The sequence below is a fragment of the Camelus bactrianus genome, chromosome 35, assembly GCF_048773025.1.
Source record: "Camelus bactrianus isolate YW-2024 breed Bactrian camel chromosome 35, ASM4877302v1, whole genome shotgun sequence".
Taxonomy (NCBI): Eukaryota; Metazoa; Chordata; class Mammalia; order Artiodactyla; family Camelidae; genus Camelus; species Camelus bactrianus.
The window spans coordinates 18,242,520-18,258,434 of NC_133573.1; the positions used below are offsets into that span (position 1 = coordinate 18,242,520).

The 15,915-nt window shown below is 37.8% G+C and overlaps 1 protein-coding gene across 1 annotated transcript in view; it reads left to right on the top strand.

The window, feature by feature from the left end:
• Positions 1–15,915, top strand: part of APBB1IP (amyloid beta precursor protein binding family B member 1 interacting protein) — a 94,240-nt gene that overhangs the window by 35,259 nt on the left and 43,066 nt on the right. The window contains exons 3-6 of the mRNA XM_074358036.1: positions 2,420–2,491; positions 6,220–6,307; positions 9,554–9,846; positions 12,478–12,555. Coding sequence (XP_074214137.1) covers positions 2,420–2,491; positions 6,220–6,307; positions 9,554–9,846; positions 12,478–12,555 — 531 coding nt within the window. The remainder of the gene's footprint in view (positions 1–2,419; positions 2,492–6,219; positions 6,308–9,553; positions 9,847–12,477; positions 12,556–15,915) is intronic.

Sequence of the window (15,915 nt, forward strand, 5' to 3'; positions counted from 1 at the left end):
TCTCCACTGGAAGCCAGATGGGGGGATTCTGGAAAATTAACAATCATAGCAATACAAATTGTCCTCCCTCCCATATAAAACATGCACAAATTAAAACTTGAAATGACTACTGAAGGTACTCAATAACTATAGCTCAGATTGTCTTTTGTGTTTCACTGGAGAGAGAGCTGAGGAGAGCAAAGAAAGAATTATTGTGGGGAGAAGGGAAATTCAATTGAAAAAATACTCTCAATCCTCATCTCATCTTCAGTGAGGTTGGTAAAGTTGTGTAGCAGGGGGAATCATTTTTCCTTCTTAAAATTGGGAGGAGAAAATATATGATGGGAAAATTAAGCCGGAGATATCCTAAGTGATGTAAACTCAGGGTAACTGTTGAAGACAATCTGGGAAGATTGGGCACTAGCTTTGTAAGGTGGAGATTTGGAGGATATGCACAGATTCGCTCTAGATGACCTGTACACTCGCATTCCTTCTGATTTCTCAGTGTCGATGCCATTCTGAGTGGTTACTGTTACCATCAATCAACCTGGCTTCTAGATTAGTTCTTGGAACATGGTGCTAGATAAATGTCATCCTCCTCCTCATCATCATTACATCTCTGTCCTTTGAAGAATTTTTTTTTTAATCATTCAGGTCAGTTTTAAGTAAGCAGAGTCAGTACGACAAAGGCATTTTATACGCATATCTTATAAAGAGACAGAGAAACCCTAATTAGCTGAAGCTATTAAGTATGAAAAGGTATTATTGCTCAAGTATTAGTTTGAAGTTATGGTAAAGGGAGAACTATAAGTCTGCAAGATCATGTATTCGAGGAAAGATCTGCCTTGACTTTGCCTCTTTTAGCCAAATAATTTTTTTAATTGAAGTATAGTTTCTGTACAATATTATGTAACTGACAGGTATACAATACAGTGATTCACAATTTTTAAAAGTTATACTCAATTTATTGTTATTAGAAAATATTGGCTGTATTCCCCATGTTGTACAGTATATCCCTGTAGCTTCTTTTATACCTAATAGTTTGTACTTCTTACTCCCTTACCCCTATATTGCCTCTTCCTCCTTCCCTCTCCCCACTGGCAACCATTAGTTTGTTGTCTATCACTATGAGTCTGCTTCTTTTTTTTTGTTTTATTCACTTGTCTGTTATATTTTTTATATTCTACATATAAATGATATCATACAGTATTTGTCTTTCTCTGTCTGACTTATTTCACTTAGCATAATGCTCTCCAAGTCCATCCATGTTGCTGCAGATGGCAAAATTTCATTCTTTTTAATGGCTGAGTAATATTCCAGTGTACATCTTCTTTATCCAGTCGTCCTTTGATGGACACTTAGGTTGCTTCCGTATCTTGGCAATTCAAATAACTTATTTTAAATGCAAACACACACAAGTGTGTATGCAGAGATAATAGTATTATGGTTATAGTAAAAAGAAGAAAAAGCCTTGGTCTTTTAGGGGTACATATGGGTTATCTACATCAAAAAGATCAGTCATGAGTTGATCAGTGTTCAAGATGGACAATGAGTACACAAAAATCATTATATTATTCTCCCTACTTTGATATATTTAAATGTTTTCATATAAAATGATGGAAACAAACACACATATACACACACATAAATATTATTTGGCTTAAATGAGATGTGCTGACCGTCTACAATACATTACTAATCAGTGGCTGAAGGAGGCCTTGTAATCTCTCTCCCAATGCCCCGATTCAGCCGTGCCAAAAACGTCAGGAAGAGAGCAACTAGTTACATCTCCCAAGGCGTCCCGACGTCATTGTATGGAAACGCTTTTCCTCTCTTGGACAATTCTTTCTACTGGTTCAGGCAGAGAAAAGTTATAATATAAAATACGCTTTATTTCCATCTGTTGTCACTTGAAGCTGTGGCCATTTTACTTCTGTTTTGTCACCCTAATGCTTCCAAACAAATGTGCTGAACACTGCTGTTTCAGAGATTACTTTGTAAAGCAAGGAATGGTTTGGTAAATAATCCTACTCACTCCTGACATATTTTTATGTAGATTTTTAAGTGAAAATGAAGTTCTTCATCTCTCTGATGCAATCCCCTGTGGCCTGAGGCTTTCTCCTTTCCCAATCAGGGTGTCCTATGGTGATGTGAATTCCAGAGTGATGTTCACTCTGTTGCACTTGGGCATCTGGAAAAACAGAGTCCAGTTGTCACTCTGAGACAGTTCTTAGGGTTCGGTTCAATCTTGGACCAAGCAAATTGCAGGGAGGTCAGGCATGAAATTTCAGGCTGAAATGAATTTTCCTCTCCATAACTTTTTCTTCCTGACTTACTTGCCCGTGGATGGGGCTTTGGGGGAATAGAAAGAGATGGAACAATTACCCAAGGATCAGGCTTTTATTAGAGAGCATCTTCATCTGGATTTCTTCTTTTTCAGATGGGTGAGTCAAACGAAGATATAGACCAAATGTTCAGCAATTTGCTGGGAGAGATGGATCTTCTGACCCAGGTAAATTCCCCTTCTTACCTTTCAAATTAGAAAAAAAACAGAGTCACAGAATTTGAGTTTCATATGACAAGAGAGCTATTTCAAAAAAAGAAAAGACTGGAAATTGACAATATTATATGTTCCTCGTGTAACTGTGACAGCGAGCGGTAGGCAGAAAAATAAAGCTTTTTTCTCTGATCATACCCTGCTGAGTTCAGCTAATGGAATACATGGGTCACACATACGTTCTCATGCTCACCATGTTCAAACATTTAGCCAGTGGAGGAATTTTCCTCAAGCAAACTTTCCACAACCACCACCGCCGCTGAACAATTTCCCCTGCAGCCACCTTTCTATAAAAACTAGTGAGTTCATCACCTTCTACATAAAACACTAAAATAAGAATCATCCAGTATTCCTAAATAAGTCAGGGGTCTTAAAGATCTCTACAAAATAAATGAAGAATAATCTATATTGTTTAAAATATTATTTTAGGAACAATAAATCAATATTAGTTGGTGTCTGCTTGTATAAAATTTGAGAAAATTTAAATTCTATGAAAGAAGAGACAAAAGATGGGAGAACAGGCTTAGAGAAAAGGGGTTCTGACTAATGACAGGTGTCCTGGATTTGCTTTCACATAAGGCCTTTCTGGGTTTTGATCTTTTCTTTATTGTGCTCGAGTGCATGTAGTCACAGGGTTGGTGTGGCTAAAACTGGTCTCCGAACAGGTAGGTCAGGGTAAAAGTAAGTTTTGGAGTAAAGTAAAGCCCCGCTTTGTCCCTGGGTCTAAAATCTGTTCTTTGATTCAGCCGTTTTCAGCTGCCCTTTGGGGTGATCGAGTGTCTTCCCAGCCATTTGAAAAGCTTGTGTTTTGATCCCCACTTGTGAATTCTGTGCCTGTTCTATTCTTGAAAACAAGAGTGGGGTTGAAATGGATGGATTAGCTGTAGGCTTCCTAATTTTTCAAAATAAGCAAAAATCAAGGAACTAAAATATAATAATGTGATAATTACTTTTTTTATCTTGAAATAATTTCAAGCTTAGAGAAAAGCTGGAAGAAAAATACAAAGAACTGTCATTTACTTTTCTCCCAGATTTCTCATTAATTAGCATGCTACGCCATCACCACCACTGGTCTGTTTCTGTTTCTTTCTCTTTGTCTTTGAGTGTGTGTGTGTGTGTGTGTGTGTGTGTGTGTATGAGATATATGTGTCTACATAGATATCTATACACATAAAGTCTAGAAACCAGTACATATATTAACTGGACATTTTGTGGGGAAGGGGGATGAAGTCATTTCTACTATTTATATACAAAAAAATTTCAAATACACAGATTGCCAGAAAAATATGAAAAAGGAGTAATGATACATTAATACAGATTCATGAAACAGAATTAGATATAAATAGAAACAAGAATTTAAAATCTGATCAAAGTGGCATTCTAAATAAGTAGGAAAAAGAATTATTTAATAAATTGTGTTAGGTAACACATCTAAAAAAATCAAAAGCTGAATTTCCCCCTCAGACTTTACACTAGATGAGTTCCATGAATCACAGATCTAAATATATGAGATACATAGAGAAGATAACATGAGAGAACTGTTTATGCATTTTGAAGATGTGGGTAGCTTTCCTAAGCAAGAAATGGATATCTACAAGCCATAAAAGAATGAAATATTTAAATACATAAACTTCTAAATTTCTACATGTAAAAAATAAACTATGAGTTCATAATGATACTAGTAAAAAGCAAAAACAACACTACTTTATTGGTTGCCATTGGAAATTGCCAGACATTAACATATTACTCTGAAAACTGATAAATAAAGGAAAGAATCAAGCATTTATGTCAGTCTTTCTATAATCCTAGTCAAACCATATTTCAGAGTGAACAAATAATTGATGAGAGAAAGTTCTTCTTTATGGAAGAGTTCCAATTAAACATTGAAAAAGAATGAAGAGTTAGAAAATCACCATCACGCAGCTTTTAATGAAATACGTTTTCAAGCATATGATTTGGGGGGGTGCTTTTTAAAATTTTATTTTGTATTGAAGTGTAGTTGATTTACAGTGTTAGTTTCAAGTGTATGGCAGGGGAACTCAGTTATACATATACATACATATGTCTTTTCAGATTCTTTTCCATTATGGCTTATTACAAGACATTAAATATAGTTCCCTGTGCTATGCAGTAGGTCCTTGTTGTTTATCAAGCATGTGACTTTTAAGGAGGTTACTGTGGAACAGTCTTCTCAAACTTCAGTCATTCACATATCATCTTTGTGATCTTTTGCCTGTCTTTATTATTTTCTTAATATTTGTCTTTAATTGATTTTTTAAATTAAACTGCATCTCAATTAGGTTAAATATTCTAACTTAATTTTTCTTAATAAACATCCAAAGTTGATACACAATAATTTAAAATTTGACTTGTGACTTTGTATATGACCTAAAATCGTTTGCGAGGCCACACCAGACATACAGAGAGAAATGTTCCCTTCTTGTTGGGCTTTGAGTGACTTTCCTGTGATTAAAGGAGTTCCCTCCTAAAACCGTTTCCTCTCTCTTCTTTCCCTCTCTGCATTTTACTCAAAGTCTGGTATATCACACATTCATGTATTCGTATTTTGTTAGAGAACTACTTCTCATTTCTTTGGGTAGCATAGTAAATTATATTCCTGAGGGGAAAAAACAATGAGTTGGCTCATTGTGATGTCAGGCTTCAAGTTATAGCATTTAAAAATCAACTGGTTAATGAATTTTTTTTTTTTTTTACTTTCTTTCACTAAATGTTTTGTCCTCTTATTCACCCCCATTGTTTCTCCATCAGTCTTCCCTTTTCTCGGCAACTTTTGCATGGTCATCCTGTTTTTTTAAATGAATTCTGGGGTTTCAATCACTTTTCCCTGCATTTTATCCTTGATTCTAACTTGCTTGGGTTCAGTTTTTTTTTCTTAACGTTTTGATTAATGGTCTTTTTTTTTTCCTACTTGTAACTGGTTATACCTCATTAATTACCCACAAACATATAATGATTGATTTCCTTCAGAAATTTAAGACACGAACAAGGATATTTTTTACCAAATCAAATTAATGTCAAAGGAAGCACTCACTTTCATGAAAACATTCATGTATTAAGAACCAGTGAAACCACTTCTCAAACTATGTAAAAGTATTTTTAGAAATTTAAATTATATGTGTAATATAGCCTTTAAATCATCAAAGAAGTCACTTTTTCAATTTAAAAATGTTATTTACAAAATAGTAATTTATTCTGACTTAATTTCTTTTTAACAAGAGTTTTATTAAAAATAACAGGATTAAAATCTTACTCTATAATAGCAGACTGCCTCCTGAAATAGCTTTTATCTTTGAGTGATTAAATATTCCTTTCTTTGGTGTCATAACTTAAGTCCTTACAGAATTGGGTGTAGTGGGTGTGTCATAAATGCATCAGTACAAGAAATTTTTTCTGTTTTATAAAAATGAACAATCTCATTCTCATCAGTCTCAGTTGACCTATTTTGTTTCAAGATGTACCTTCTAGCATAATTTTTAACTTGCAATTTTCTGTAGGGGGAAAAAATCACCTAAAACATGTTCAAGTAAGAATAGTTTTTTAAGAACATATGTAGAGAAAAAAGACATAAACAAAAAAAATGTCATTTTACTTACTGATTCAATTGCACTGCAAAAATGTTAGTATCATGAATAACTTTGGGGGATGATGATCTCTTTTCACAGAGTTTAGGAGTCGACACTCTCCCTCCTCCGGAACCTAAGCCGCCCAGAACTGAATTTAACTATAGTGTGGGTTTTAAGGATTTAAATGGTAAGCATAATCATTTCTTTTCTTAAGTAATTTGAAATCATAATGGTGACTAAAATGTGTACAGAAGTCTAATTTTAAAAACAAAATTTAAGGAACCTGGACATCATGACAAGGATCATTTTTAAAGTCCTGAATTTTATTCAGATGGTGTTTTATTGTGCTTGGATTGAATTGAAAGGCCAAGAAGATATTTTTGCCTATAGTGAAAAGGAACACTATCCTGCATTTGCAGAAAGTCTAAAAACTATTTTTTTAAAGTAAAGAAAGTTTCTTATTATTATTAAGTCATTGGAGTAATAAGTTACAGTAGTATATGAAAATATTAATAAGGAAATTAATTCAAGGAGATTAATGAACTGCCCATTTCATCTTGATTGATAATATATGAATAGATGCATCAAGAATATTTTTATTTAATATATAATTAACATATAATATATTTGCTCTATTTGACATTTTTTTTATTCTCCCAGAGATCATCATGTTCTTTTACTAACAAAACTCTCTCTTCCTATTTAGTGCTTGACAATCTTTAGCCCATGTGCTATTCAGATTACAATGAATCCTAAAATAATTGCTCCCAAATAAGTGAGAATTCACTGCAACTCTTGAAAAAGGTTTTTCAAAGACTTGCAGTGCCTATCAAAAGAATGGGAAACAGGATAATAGAGAAGCCCAGTTACAGAAATCCAGAGTTCCAAATTTTATTTCTATCACTCACCGAGTTCTGTGTTTCTGTCGTTTTCAATAATTTTTTGATAAACCCAAGGTGCCAATACCTGTATCTTGATAAATTATAGTACATCTCTTCTACTTTCCCTCTTTTCCTATTTCCCATGTAAAATTATTTCTGTCGGTCATTTTCATTGCAGCATGGAATGATGGTAACATTCATGAAGTTTCAAAAAACCAACACACTTTTGTAAAATTATGACATTAATAGTGAACATATACTTGGACATGTGAACTATGCAGGTTTGCCTGACACTCTCATAACAACTGGATACTTTATCAGTTCAGTTAAAATTCAAATATAATCAATAATGTAGTTGTAGTCAACTCAACTAATGCTTTTGAAACACTTAGTACCCAGTATCAAAAAATTACTGAAAATGACGGAAACCAAGAAACCCAGCAATATATAAACATAATAACATGAAAGTGCAGTAACAAGAAACTCATGTCAGTAAGGAGACAAGACGATAAAGAAAGTACTGATGTATCCTGAAAATTAAATTTGTTGGGAATTAAAATAGAGATAGATTTTTTTTACCGTCTTCACTGAAAGCATTGCTTAAAATGAGTCAAAAAACTATTTCACCCAAAGTCATTTAGAGAATTAGTGACAGACTTCCAAACAGAATCCCTAGTTCCTTACCACTCAGTTCCATACTGATATGTTAGGATTATAATTTACTTTGGAAATCGTTAATATATATTAAGTGTGATTATGGGAATTTTGTCCCCAAAATCTTTCTAAAGGATTAAAATCATTTGCTTATGTGCCAAGAGTCACAATGTAATTGGTAACGCTAGAAAATTCTGACTATGCTTCATTAGTTGAACATATCTTTTCTCTGGGGTTTTTTAAAATGAATTTCACTTAATTTTAAGAAAAAGTTATATGCCCAGAAAGTGATGGCTTAGAAGGAAACAAACCCTTTTTACACAGTTGGGAGATCCGGACTTCAGTCCATGTGCTGTACATATAACTAGCAGCGTGAATGTAAAATGCTCCAGGCTGTTTACGATAATGATGTTTGGCAATACATTATTTCACCATGCTTTCTGCTGATTTGTTACTGAGTAAGCTTCATTTCCACCACCCCCATTTCCTCCTAGTTTATGCTGCACAATGCAGCTAGAATTCTCCGCCTCATGGTCATCCTTTGTCCATGACACACGCTATCCGGCGACTGCCTGATCTCAAAGCGCCCTGCCAACACGACTCCCCGACACCACTCCCTGTGTGCCCTGTGGTCTGACAGCTTTGAGGATCACATGTCTGACCCCCACCGGAGTCACACATGGCAGGAATCCCAGTGAGAACCGTCCCCCTCACCCCCACTCTGGAAATCCGGGGCTGCCCTTTCCTCTGACAGTGAGCTCCCAGCAATCTGTCTTACGAAGTCTTTACCAGTCAATTCCAATTTAAAAAAAATTTTTTTTAACTCCTAAACTCCCTTAGTGCTTTATTTCCTGCTGTGTGTCGTTCATTGCTCTTTGTGTGGTGTGAGAGTTCCTACCTTGGGAAGGCTGCCCACAGGAACTCCAAGTCTCAAGGAACAGTAAATAAATCCTAGTGGGTGAGATCTACTTTTTTCCAAATATATTGACCAGTGGTGCTCTGTCTGCCCTCCAAAGACCTGAGGAGGACTTTCCAACCATTTCCAACCTCTCCCCTCCCCTACTTTCTAAAATTCTAAGATCTTGTACTAGAATGTACAAGAATTCCCTACTTCGGTATTCTAATCACAGGCTTGGATTTGACTTTACTTATAAGTGACCTGTGAGGTCCCCCAAAATAGGGAAGATATTTCCCTTCCCTCCCCCCTCTTTTTTTCTTTTTTGAAGGTAAAGAATTTTTTTAACTTTATTGATATTTAACTGACAAGTAAAATTTAAGATATCTGAAGTGTACAACTCCATGATTTGATATACATATATATTGTGAGAGGGAGCCCCCTAATCAAGTTAACACATTAATCACCCCACATACTTAACTTTTGTGTGTGTGTGAGAACATTTGAGTTCTACTCTCTCACCAAATTTCAGTTATACAATACAGTGTTACCAACTCCAGTCATCAAGTTATACTTGGATCCTCAAACCTCATTCACCTTGTAACTGAAAGTTCAGACCCTTTTATCATCCTCTTCCTATTTCCCCCACCTCCAGCCCCCTGCAACCAGTGCTCAAATTTACTTTCTAAAATAACCATCTTTCATGGCGTTTAAGGGTACAAACTTGTGAGAAGTAATAAACTAGCCATAGAGATTTAATGTACAGTTTATTAAACACAGACAATAATATTGTAAGCGTGTAATGTGATAACTCTCCTTACAATGGCAACCATATTACAACACATAAATGTATCAAAGTAACACACATACACCTTAAATTTGTAAGTTACATGTCAAATGTATCCAATAAAAATAAATGATAAAAATGAAATAAAATTACCATCGTTCCGATTTTCCAGGTGCAAATCGTTGTTCTGATGGTTAATGTGATTTCTCCTATCAGAGTCCTTAAACGCACTTGAAGACCAGGATTTAGACGCTCTCATGGCGGATCTGGTAGCAGACATAAGTGAGGCTGAGCAGAGGACAGTCCAGGCCCAGAAAGAGGCCTCTTTGAACCGGCCTCCTTCGGCATCTCTGGAAGTTCCAGGTTTCAGTGGTGCAGCTTCTCTTGGTTACGGAGCAAATGTTGCTGCAACAAGTATTGGCCAATGTGAGGATGACTTACCACCTCCACCGGCTGACCCCATGCTAGACCTTCCTCTGCCACCACCTCCTCCTGAACCTCTCTCCCAGGTATGTCCGTGGGGCCAGTGATGGCAGGACTCTTGACTTCTGCCACTCACAATCTCTTTCTTCAAGGTGACAGTTACATTCATGAGTTTATCTGCCCAGAGCTCTTGAGATAAAAAAAAAATGAGGATCCCGGATGTGCTCATTGCAAAGTCAGAGTCCTCATAAAAGGACACACTGGTGCATATAAAGGATATATTAGGACCATATTCACAAATTATTACAGTTTGGCAAAAATCTGTATTTGTATGCCACACTCCTTGATAATACTCAATCTTTGGAGGTAATGTTCTATTAACTTGGTATGAACTGTGGAAATGATGTATTCATTTCTGTGACCCTGGTCCTAGCTCAGTGCATATAGAATTGGAGGCCTTCCTTACGTATTTCTGAATATCGCTGAATCTGGCAGCTGTGTTCAGAAGGGCGAAGAGATCTCTGTATCACTTGTTAGGTCAAAGTTGGGAGGGGCGTTATGGGGCAGGTAGGTGAAGAGGACTTGATGTTAGTCACTTTCTGAATACCAGGAAAATAAACAGGTGGGAAGTTAGTATCATCTTTATTTGGGGTGTTGACTTATGTCTCTCATCAAAGCAAGAAGGGCACTTTTAAGGATTTTTCTTAGCGTAAAGCCATTTTAAAAATATGTTAGTGGGGGAGGGTATAGCTCAGCAGTAGAGCACCTGCTTAGCATGCCCAAGGTTCTGGGTTCAATCCCCAGGACCTCCATTAAAAGTAAATAACTAAATAAATAAACCTCAGTACCCTCCTCAAAAAAAAGTGGTTTAAAAAAAAAAGTATGTTAGAGTAGAACCTAGCTGTATTTCCTGTGGCTTCTGCATTTGCTGTGCTGTGTCATTAAGATTAGTATTCATAAATACAATTGTAGTAACCTGGACATTTCCTACAAAGCCTTTTGGATGAACAAATATGAAATATAAATCAAATATTAAATCCTACTTATTGCTCTATTGTGTAATTATTGTATAAAAATTATTTGAAAATTGGCAATCCATAGAGAACAGAGGCTCTTTTTTCCCCAGTTTTATTAAAATGTAATTGACGTATAATACTGTGCAAGTTTAAGGTATACGACGTGATGATCGGATACACATACGTTGTAAAATGATTACCACAATAAGGTTAGTTAACACTTTCATCACCTCATAAAATTACCTTTTTGTTGTACGTGTGGTGGGAACATACAAGATCTACTCTCTTAACAACTTTCAGATTTAGGACACAGTGTTGTTAACCATAGTCACCAGGCTGGGTGTCAGCTCCCCAGAACTCACTCAGCTCCCCGCTGGAAGTTTGTATGCTTTGACCCACCTCACTCTATTTCCTCTCTCCCCTAGTCCCCGGCAACCACCATTCTACTCTCTATCTCTGAGTTCAGCTTTTTCAGTGATGCCCTCAGGGTTCATCCATATTGTCACCAATGGCAGGATTTCCTTTTTTCTGGTGGATAAATAGTATTTCATTGTATATGTATACATTTTCTTTATCCGTTCATCAGCCTCAGACACAGGTTGTTTCCATGTCTTGGCTGATGTGAATAATGCTGCCGTGAACAAGGGAGTGCAGGTCTCTTCAAGATGGTGGCTTCGTTTCCTTTGGATAAGTGCCCAGGAGTGGAATTGCTGAATCATAGGGTAGTTCCACCTGTAATTTTTTGAGGAATCTCCATATTGTTTTCCACAGTGGCTGCACCAGTTTACATTCCCACCAACGGTGCACACTTCCCCACCAACACTTGTTATCTCTTGTCTTTGATAATGGCCTTTCTAAAAACAGAGGCTCTTAATACAGGGTCCATGAAGATTTCAGAGAGGCCATGACACTCAGCTGTATGCAACGTTGAATACATACGTGAAGCTTCATGGGTTTCAGGGCTTTCAATATATTCCTTGAGGGGATATGTGGCTCAAAAACAACATGAGAACTACTGGTATAAGAATATATATGTCCACTTTCAAGTAATTAAAATGCAACCAGAACGGCTCATTTCCTTATCATTATAAATAGGTAGGAGAGCCTTAATAATCCTATTCTAAGGATATTAACATAAAAAATCTAAGGGTTTTGGGCTCATAAAATATTTCATTCTCTTTTCTGCCTGCTCATGTATGTTTGTCAATATTGGGGTTTTGGGTTTTGGTTTGTTTTTTTTGTTTTTTTGTTTTTTGGTGAATTATAAATTTCAGTTTGAGTGTAAGTCTTAACTCTGGGTAAGTTAAAGACCCCTTTAGGAATCTAATAAAAACCAGGAATCCCAGCAAACGCATACTGATCCAAAAGAATGTATATAATTTCAGGAAGTGCTCAGTTCCCTTGAGATTAACCTAGAGATTTCTCAGGTTAGACCCAGTTTTGAGCCAGAGACTTTTGCAGACTATGTGAAGCCCTGAATCATCATTCAATCTTTGAAGTTACTATTTCTAAGATATAAAAGGTGACTGTCTTCTGTATCTCTGGGTTTAAGATTCTGTTACTGTCACTTAAATTCTGAAAATCATGCACGTGAAATTTGGTGCCCTATAATACAGCCTTTCGCCAGAAGACACCAGTGATGGCGTGGGTACCTACTGGTATTATTTAATGGACTGTGTTGAATGTCTTGCTGTTTCACAGGAAGAAGCAGAAGCTCAAGCCAAGGCTGATAAAATTAAGCTGGCATTGGAAAAACTGAAGGAGGCCAAGGTCAAGAAGGTAAACTATGAGTCATTTTTGCGTGGGGGCAGTCAAATTAATGACATTTTATTATGCCTGAGGATAAAAAAGTTTTAAATTTTGAGCGATGCTTCCCAGATAGTTGTGTTGTTGTTGTTGTTGTTGTTGTTGTTTTAATTCAAGGACAAAGACAAGTTATTCTTTTCTGTGACATCAGTTGGCTCATTTGTGATTGATAAATCTGGGACACTAAGACAGTGGACATGTGGAAGTTTCCAAGTCTCTACCTCCAGGGCTCCCTCCCCTAAGGATGCCCCCTGGGTTCTGCTTCCTCGTGGATAACTGCCCACCCTCAGCTGGGTCAGAGTTCGACATCCATTGGCATCACTTATTTCCATGATTGTTTCTATGCATTTTTAATACCTGCCCTAGATATCCAAGGTCGCTCCCAAAGTACCAAGTGTTCTTTTGGCTAGTGCTGTGTGTTCAAAGCTGCAAAGGTTTTGAGTGACCTGCTCCAACCCTATTGTCCCAATAAGCCCGTAACTGATGGTGCCTTTTCTGTAGAGCATTGGTTTTTCCAGAGACACAGGTATCGTGTTATAACAGAAGCACATGCGTTTAACCTCAGTAGAAGCATCTAGCTAATAATAATAGTTAATTTGGTAAATTATGAATAAAACAAACAGCTTCAGTCCAACTCCTGACTCATACACCATGTCTGAGATGCAATAAAAACTTTTTACTTACACTTGGGCGAGTTACTCTTTTTCATACTGGGCATTAGAGTGTATGTTTCTGCAGCACCTCTCATGGTTCCTTGAATGAAGGCATTCAGTACATGTTGACTGATATTTAATAAACATTCCTTGAATCTCCCAGGATCCAGACCTTCAAGTTTCATCTGTGAGAATTTTTCCACATCAGTCTGGTTCCATTCATTTCAAGCTTGCATTTTTTTTTTTTTTTTTTTTTTTGCTGCTCTTTTTCCTCATCTTCTACATGTGATTATGCTCTGTGGTCCATCATTGAACTCGTCCATCCTCGGTGGCCTTCTTGCCGCTGCTTGTACCCGCTCTGGGAAACCCTGGTTCAGTCCAGCTCCCCGTCTACTCAGTGGGGGTCCTCCATGCCGCCTGAGCTTCCCCAGTTCAGTCATCTCCCACTAATCTAGAAAACTTTCTCCCCTGTCCTTTCTCTGGAAACCTCCTTCCTCACTCACATTCTCTCAGCCGATGATGCTGCCGCCTGTTGCACTGAGAAAAGCCATCAAGAGGAAGGTCCCACCAGCTCCCGGCACATGTAGCTCCCCGCACATGTAGCTCCCCGCCTGCCCGCACCTGTGGCATGTGGTCCACAGTCTTAACTGTTCTTGTGGGTGAACTCTCATGTTTCTAAGAGCAGCCTCCCCTCATGTGCTCCACTTCCCATCCTTTCATCTTGTCCCTCCTCTGCTCAGAAGCCACCAAGGATGCCCTACTCACACAGCCAAGTCCAGATCCTCACAACGATGTAAACCCCCTGGGTGACCTGGCTGCCTGCCCTCTCCCCATCACTGTCTCCCTCAGTCTCCGTTCCAGCCACCTGGTTTCACCGCTGCTCCTTGATGTTCTGGGCACACCCTTGCCTCAGGACCTTGGTGCTTTGTGGTCCCCCTGCCTCAAAAGCTCTCCCCAGACTCTGGTGGCTTCTCTCCATCCCTAACTAGATCTGGTCACCTGCTCAGTGCCACATACAGTATCCCTTAGCATCCCCTGCTTTCCTTTCCTCCGCTGCGCTGTCACCATCCAGCGTACTCTCCGCTTGACCTTTTCATCTTGTTTATCCCATTTAATGCCTGCCTCCCCTCCCCACCCCCAGGGAAGCTCCTCTGGGAACTTTTTATGTTTTCTTCATTGACACATCCTCATCTCATAGAACCAGGGCTGGGGTACAGAGAGGGGAACAGGCAGGTGAGGTCCCTGCTTGTGTGGAGTTAAATTCTAGTGGGGCAGACAAGTGCTGTGAAGAACATAAAGCAGGAAGGAATGAGACTACCCAAGAAACGCTTTTTTTTTTTTAATTGAGGTAACATTAGCTTACAACATTATGTAAGTTTCATGTGTACAGCCCTGTATTTCTACTTCTGTGTATGCAACAGTGTGCTCACCACCAAAATCTAGCTTCCATCTGTCACCATCCAGTCAGTCCCCTTGACCCCCTGAGTAAGAGGGAAAACTGGAGAAGTTGTGGTCAGAGAGGCAAGTGGGGCCACCAGGCCTCACAGGCATGAGGAAGAGTCTGGAACATACTGTAAGTGCAGTGGGAAACCATTTGAGGGTTTTAACAAGGGATAATATACAGCTTTAAAAGATCATATTGGCTGTTTTGTGGGAAATGGATTGAAAGGGGATGGGCAAGGGCAGGGTGACCCGTTCTGTAGCCTTTTCTAGCACAAGCCTTCCCTGTAGACAGTCATGGGTGGAACTGAGTCACAGAGGGATGGCAAGAGAGATGGGCTGTCCTGGGTCACTGACTTTACCTTCGGAGATAAAAATACAAAAGGAATGAATAAAAATAAAATTTGTAATTTGTTAAACTATTTTAAACCGCTGGATTGTTTATAAAATAGGGACATGGGAGATACCCTCAGAGGAGGCATGAAAAGAGAAGCTGATGCTTAGATAAAAAGGTAGAATGATTAACATATCTGGTCCATTTGCTTAATTGAATATTAAGAGAACAGGGAGGAGAGAGCAGGATCGAAAGCAAAAAGTACCACCTGCCTTTAGTCAACAAAGAAGATGTAAAACAGAACCACTCTGATCAATGGGAGAGGAAAGAAAATTAAGAAGCCAAGTGGTAAATTTGTTCTGCCTTCAGACACTCCAGATATGTTTCTTAAAACCAAAGACTGTTGCACAGAACATTTAAAAAGATAACTGTGTCCATTAAGAAAGGAACTAAGACATACTGACACATAATCTACAACGTGCTTTTTAAAGAATGGAAATCAAGTGTTTTCGAAGGACTTTGCCCTCAAGTATTCTGTGGGGGGTTGACATCATTTTGGACCACGAGTCTTGATGTGCAAAGCTTTGGAACTGGAAACAGAATCAACTCACTCATTGATTTTCTTTCTTTTCTTTAAAGCTCTGTGACTCAGGAGAACAAATCCATTTGTAAATTTTATTATAGAAACAAATATATAGTAAATGATTTAGGACTGGGATTTTTTTTTTAGTTTTTGGGGTTTTTTTTTTAGTTTTTTTATTGAGTTAGAGTCATTTTACAACGTTGTGTCAAATTCCAGTGTAGAGCACAGTTTTTCAGTTATACATGAACATACATATATTCATTGTCACATTTTTTTTCACTGTGAGCCACCACAAGATCTTGTATATATTTCCCTGTGCTATA